The 6,885-nt window shown below is 36.9% G+C and overlaps 1 protein-coding gene across 1 annotated transcript; it reads right to left on the reverse strand.

Annotated features, from left to right (window-relative positions):
* Positions 1 to 392: 392 nt before the first annotated feature.
* LOC138884312 (pentatricopeptide repeat-containing protein At5g28460-like) lies at positions 393 to 1,025 on the reverse strand. Its single transcript, XM_070165432.1, has 3 exons — positions 804 to 1,025; positions 610 to 715; positions 393 to 559 (listed from the first exon to the last, which is right to left on the reverse strand). Exons 1-3 carry the CDS (start codon positions 1,023 to 1,025, stop codon positions 393 to 395), a joined length of 495 nt encoding a protein of 164 aa, XP_070021533.1.
* Positions 1,026 to 6,885: the final 5,860 nt, after the last annotated feature.

Consider the following 6,885-nt stretch of genomic DNA (forward strand, 5'->3'; position numbering starts at 1 on the left):
CGTCTTAATATTTATCAGGTCGTTGATACCAACCGTGACCATGAGCGAATACCAGAATCACCCAATATGCATAATGTAGTTAGAAATACTCCGTCGTCTCGTGGTACTTTTCTGTGCTTTCACATAAACTCTTTTTTGTTCTATTCATTTTTTCTTTCTATAAGTGAAAAGCATTATGTAAGAAATATATTAATGCAAACCTTAACGGACTGTAGCATAGGATTATTAGTTTGCTGCCCTTGATGTATGCTTAGTTTTAGCCAATAATTTAAATTTCTAGAGTATGTCTAGCAGCAACTAGTTTTTGGATCAAGGAAGGTCAAGAGAATGTGTTTACCAATATTGTTTAACTTTTGCTTAATCTGGCCTGTGGAAAACAATTCCTTCAATACTCAATCCCCTTTGTCCTTCATATCACCCAACAAAGAAATTCCAGTTTCTACTTTGTCACTCTTGCAGAGAGCGTCGATCAAAGTATTGTATATGGCAGTGTTTGGTGGCACATTTGTAGAAGAACACATATTCTGGAATATTTTCATAGCTTCGTCAACATTTCCACCTAAACAATATGCATTAGTGCTCCATATGTAACAACATTAGGAAAATAACCATCATCAATCATCCTCTTCATAACTCTATGGGCAGTTGCAAATTGCTCCTTCTGGCTGAAATATGATATCAAAGTGTTGTAGGTGTAGCGATCAGGTTTCCCATGCTTGCACATTCCATCAAGCAAAGTATTTAGAGAAATCACATTTGGCACTACCCCGCCTTTTTTCATCTGGTCAAAAAGCTCGTATGACCTTCTCAATCTCGCTTGCTTTGCAGAAACCATCTATCAAGTAATAGGTAACAGTATTAAGTTCATATCCACTCTCCAGCCTCATCTTTACCATCAACTTAAACCCTTCTTCTTGCCTCCCTACCTTACAAAGCCCATCAATCAATGTATTGTAGAGAACAAGGTCAGGCTTAACAAGAATGCCATCACTTTCACTGCCTCCTATCTTCTCAAACACATGCATTGCCTCATCGACCTTGTAACTTTTGCATAAATGATTGATGAGAATCCCAAATGTCACAACATCTGGTTTACATGTATATATTTCTTTGCCTCGCTATTTGTCCAGAATTGGTGTACATGTATATATTCATTTGCCTCTCTATTTGTCCAGAATTGGTGTACATGTATGTGCTTGTATGAGTTATTGTATTTTACATAGGACTATCATCTAAATGATAGAAATAACAAATGAGTAAAAGGAGATTCATTTTTCACATTACTTATTTTGTTATTTCAGGTTAAATAGTACGATGTGAAAGATTTCAGTACGAGGAAGATTTGCAGAATTGTTTGAGGGCTTCTACTCTTTTGTTATTATGAATATTATATAGAATTAGCGATAATAACATTGGTTATTTTGTTTGAACAATATAATTTTATCTTACATGTCGTTGATACATTAGTAGGATTAATACTTTCTTTTGTTTTTCTAGATTGAATGAAATATATTATGTTTTTATGAGTTAAGTAGCGTATTTTATTAGCATTTTTGCAGTTTAAAGATAGTTTGTTTTTTTATTTGCCTCTAAAAGGGTATTTTTAATCGAGAACTAATTTTATTTAGCATTTGTTATAATTGCAGCTACACAATTGCCATTATAGCCTATGACTTTTAGTGGCAATTTAATTCAATTTAATGTGACTTTTCGCGGCAATATAGTTTGATTTACTGGCCAAAATATTAGACATTAAGTGCAAATTAAGCCTACTATGAAATAGATTTTGCAGCCATTGAATTGCCACTAAATATTTGACATTAAAGCATTCTACTTTTAGCGGCAATATAATTAGATATATCGGCCAAAAATAATGACCATTGAAGCACAATATAAGCCTATTATGAAATGGATTTAGCAGCCATTTAATTGCCGCTAAACTGTAGCCATTAAAGCCCGGGACCTTTAGCGGCAATAAAACCTAGATTTACCGGCACTTCATCGGATGACCGCTAAAGGCTTTAGCGATGCCAGCAACCACGGTTAAAAAAGAATAGCCGGTAAATCATTTAGCAGCAATATTTATTGCCGCTAAAAGGTTTTTTTATTGCTTCTAAAGACCTATTTTGTTGTAGTGTATGTGCTACCCGCCTTTTGCATGAGACTAAGCCTTGTCCCACATGAGGCTAATCCCTACCTCCACTACATGCATGAGGCTAATACCTGCCTCCATATTTTGCATGAGGCTAATCCTTGCCTCCAACCTGCATGAGGTTAATCCTAGCCTCCATATTTGCATGAGTCTAATCCCTGCCTCCATATCTGCATAAGGCTAATCCTTGTCTCATTATATGATTGAGGCTAATCCTTGGCTCCATATTTGCATGAGGCTAATCCTTGCCTCCATACTTGCATGAGGCTAGTCCCTGCCTCCATATCTGCATAAGGCTAATCCTTGCCTCCTTATTTGCTTGAGGCTAATCCTTGCCTCCATATTTGCATGAGGCTAATCCTTGCCTCCTTATTTGCATGAGGCTAATCCCTGCCTCCATATCTGCATGAGACTAATCCCTGCCTCCATATCTACATGAGACTAATCCCTGCCTCCATATCTGCATGAGGCTAATCATTGCCTCCATACTTGCATAAGGCTAATCTTTGCCTCCATATCTGCATGAGGCTAATCCCTGCCTCCATATCTGCATGAGGCTAATACCTTCCTCCATATTTGCATGAGGCTAATACTTGCCTCTATATTTGCATGATTCTAATCCCTGCATGCACATTTGCATGAGGCTAATCCTTGCCTCCACGTTTGCATGAGACTAAGCACTGTCCCCCCTTTACATAAATATTGCTCTATTCTAGTACTATCTACTTGCTTTTCAATCGGGATAAGCTCCGCCCTTCATTTCACAAGACTAAGCCTTGTCTTGTTAACATCATATTACTGCATCTCATGGGCTAAAATATCGCCAATATATCCGAAGGCGTCATAGGCTAAAAGGCATCATCCTCATAACTGGAAGACACTATGCCATGGCCCGAGGATCTCTCAAATTTGCATATCATTATTCAAAGGCGTTATGGTTCGGAGGCACCATCTTCATGGCCCGATAATGTCATTTCATGGCCTACGAATCCCTCACTGAATAAACCATGGCCCAGGACATCATGGTCCGAGGACGTCATCCTTAATCGTCCGAAGACAACTTTCATGGTCCAAAGGGAATCTGCATCATGTTTAAATTTTCGCACAAATACATGTCTGTAGCATCTCTTTATTTGCAGGTGACTAGCAAACAATCGTTATCCTAGTAGGAGCGACCTCACTCCAGTTCCTCCAAACTATTTCAAACTTATCCGTTCACCATAACCACTCTTGCATCCATTCCAAAATCTCGCGTCCGTTCTTGTAATGACTTTATCAGTATATTCCGTCAATGAACCCAGAACTACACGTGGTCTGATTCCTATAAAATTAGGGATATGTAGGCAGCTCAAAGACCAGAGTCCGGCCTCTGTCTTTCAAAACATCTCATTCAGTCAAAATTGGCCATCATTTCTTTACTAGAAAACTCTTTCATCCTTACCGAGTAAAGAGGGGCAGCTATTGATACCTAATTTTGCCCTCACATATTTTTAATACATATATATACTTTCAAAATAGTACATATGCAGTTATAAGCATGCATAAGTATTTTTTATAATTTTTCTATAGTTTTAAAGGTTCCAAATCAATTTATTTCTCCTCTTTTATTATATAAATATCCAATAATTATCCTTCATAATACTTTTGCGATGATTTAGTCACCTAAATTTATTATTTATGCCAACATAGTATTTAAATATTTTTAGTGCATTTTTTGTAATTATATTTACATTTTTAAGCTAAATCGCACATTTTTGCAAAAATAGCCCATACTAATGTACAATTACATTATTATAAAGTGTTAAATAACTATTTTAAATTTACACAAAGATATTTTTTGTATTCATTTATTATTTTATAAATTATTTAGTTATTAAAATTAGTTATTTAAAATCTGGCCCTATTTTCTATTTCAATTCTAATCCAAAATTGACCTAATACCCAGCCCAATTTTAACCTAAACCTACCCAGCCCAAACCTTAATGCCCCACCCGAGCCCAATCTCATTCAATCTCGGCCGTTGATCATACAGATCAATGGCCACAATTAACCCCTTCCTTTTTTAGTTCCAAACAGCCCCCCAAACCCTCTTATTTCTCACCAACCGCCGCCCTGAAATCCCTTTCCTCTCCAAAATCTCTCAAGACCTAACCCTAATTTACCCACATCGCCGGTCATCTGCAGTCTTTCATGGTGTTTCCCCACCACCATCAGGCCTTTAATGGCCTCTCTTACGTTGGCATTGCGATCTCTAAGGTCCTCGAGGGACCAGGGTCAGTCCGCTTGCGCCTATGGCCATTTCTCGCCTGTTTCAAGCTGTCCCGGTTTGATTCTGAGTAATATCTTCCTATATCAAGCTGGTCCTCGAGGTACCAGGGTCAGTCCGCTTGCGTCTATGGCCCTTTTTCGCCTGTTTCAAGCTATCCCGGTTTGATTCTGAGTAAGATCTTCCTATATCTATGGGTTTCTAAGCTTGCTTCTTCACCTCTGTGTTGTTCTTATCGAAACCCTAATTTCTTCCTTCTGAACTTCTTAGATCAGTACAGATCTAAGATGGGTTTGGACCTATTTCATATGAGTTTTTTAAGAACCTTTGATTTTCTACAAGAATCGTCTGATTTTTGAATGATTTTTCATTTTCTCTAAAATAGGGTTTCCGAAAATTCCTTTTTCCAAAACATTTGATAATTTTGAGTGTTTAATCTTCTGTTTCCTATATGTTTTAACCGATTTCGTTAGTTTTCTCTAACCTTAACTCGTTTATACTAAAAGCCCAAATTGTTTGGCATTTTTTGTTTGGTTTCTGAGCTACTTGTGTACTGACATTGTCCTTGCTTTGGTTATGTAATTTTTCTTTAGACAATTAGATGTCTTGTGATTTTCTTATCCTAATATGCCTCTACTGAGTTTCTTGGTTCAACTTGTCTACTGACTCTATATGTCTATGTTCATTCCGACTATTCATGGTAAACCAATATTGTTTCTTCTAAAATCAGGGTTGTTTTGAATTTTGATTTACCAATTTGCTTCGTTAAAAATTATGTGTTGAACCATCACTATTCCTTCCTTGCCTGTTTGGATTGTCTGTAATATTTGCTGACTTTTTACGTGATTTTCTCTTAAACCCTGGACTATTCTGGAGTTCTTATTTTGGTTTGATTGAAACTCTTTTCCTTAACAAAATATTTGATTCTTACTGCTCTACTCGGTTTGATTGAACTTCTCGCCTTAATTAATTTTCTCTTGCCTTATTTGTTATTTGCCGATTCTTGCCAATAATTTCCTTAGTTGAACTCATGTTCATTCACCCCTAATTACCTACTCTATACCCAAGCATTACTTGATTCCCTTCCTTAAATATCTATCATGCTTTTTCCATTGATTGATTATCCCTTGATTAAGGGGAAGACTTACTGATTTATCGTATGTGACTGATTCTGAATTTCCCTAATTGCTACATAATTGATCCCTTACCTTATTTAATTTAACTCTTGATTACTATATAAATTCCCTCTTATTTTAACTTCTGGACACGAACAATAGTTCAAAGACTACCACTTTTACACTTTAAAAAGGCTTTCTCTACTCTCTTTGCTACTTGTGATCTCTGTTGTTCTAGCCGGCTGCAAGCTAAGGCTGGAAATTGCACAATACCTCGCTCACATCTTGTGTTTTCTTTCTTTAACTAGGTATGCTTTTGATTAATTTTAAGAATCAAAATCTATGTGTTTACTTACTGTTTTAGTCCATATGGCCTGAGTCCATTCTTGCCCCTGTTTACTGCTTACCCAGCATGCCTAATACTGCCTATTCAAATTTGTAATTAGCATGTTTCCACTTTACTTGCTTGTTTGCTATCTTGTTTAACATGTCTACATATGAAACTAAGCCTGTTTGATTGACTACTACTTATCTAGCATGCTTAGACTCTGCCCTTGTGTAATTAGCATGCCTTCACCTGTCAATACTTGCCTAGCATGCCCATCTAAGTCTTTGCTTGTTTTTCCTAACTCCTGCTAAGTTAAATACTCTCCTTAGAATGGGTTAAATATGTTTCTGCTATGATCTTTGTTGCATGACCTGCATTCTACCTACTAGTTCTATAGAACCCCCTCAAAACTCTATGTATCATGTTGTTTGTATGCTTCATTAAGGTGTACTCTCTATGTTCCCAATCCCTCTTCCCTTATGTGAAGGCTGCTTGCCAAAGTACTCCCTAAAACTGTTTGTTCTATGACTTGTGTTCTGATTGCAAAATTGTTTCTTTACACATTCCTCAAACTGTTTTATCATTAATGGTGTTCAGAAGTTCTTTTCAGTCCTAAGACCTTTCTTTTAAACTCTTTCAAACCATTATGCACTTTCACTTACTCCTAGAATACTAGGTCCCGCCCCTCTGGTACGTGTATTGCTTAGAGACCCTTGATATCTCTTTGAACTCTGGCATATCAGGGTTGGCACTTCCACATTGCACAATAATCAGTTGTTATTTAAGAAAGGTCTAGGTGTGAGCACTTCCCGGGATCCTTGAGGTCCTTAGGGAACTCTGACACACCTAGACATGAAATTGGCTATGGAACTTTGACATTTGAGACTGTGGAGGCTTGAAAATCATTTGGGCCTACCTCAGGCTCCCTATAGATTAATTTCTGTTCTACTTATGTATTTTTATTCAATTCACTGGTCTGTAACAAATATTGTAAACAAATAGTGGGATGACTAGTAAAAAGGGA

Source organism: Nicotiana sylvestris, chromosome 2, assembly GCF_000393655.2.
Source record: "Nicotiana sylvestris chromosome 2, ASM39365v2, whole genome shotgun sequence".
Lineage (NCBI taxonomy): Eukaryota > Viridiplantae > Streptophyta > Magnoliopsida > Solanales > Solanaceae > Nicotiana > Nicotiana sylvestris.

What these genes read in the sequence shown, in the direction of transcription:
- LOC138884312 (XM_070165432.1), bottom strand. Translation starts at nt 1,025, where the DNA reads ATGCATGTGTTTGAGAAGATAGGAGGCAGTGAAAGTGATGGCATTCTT. An exon ending in AAGCAAGCGAGATTGAGAAG is followed by an intron (nt 716 to 803) that starts GTCATACGAGCT and finishes GGAATGTGCAAG; the next exon opens with CATGGGAAACCTGATCGCTA. An exon ending in GAAGAGGATGATTGATGATG is followed by an intron (nt 560 to 609) that starts GTTATTTTCCTA and finishes CATATTGTTTAG; the next exon opens with GTGGAAATGTTGACGAAGCT.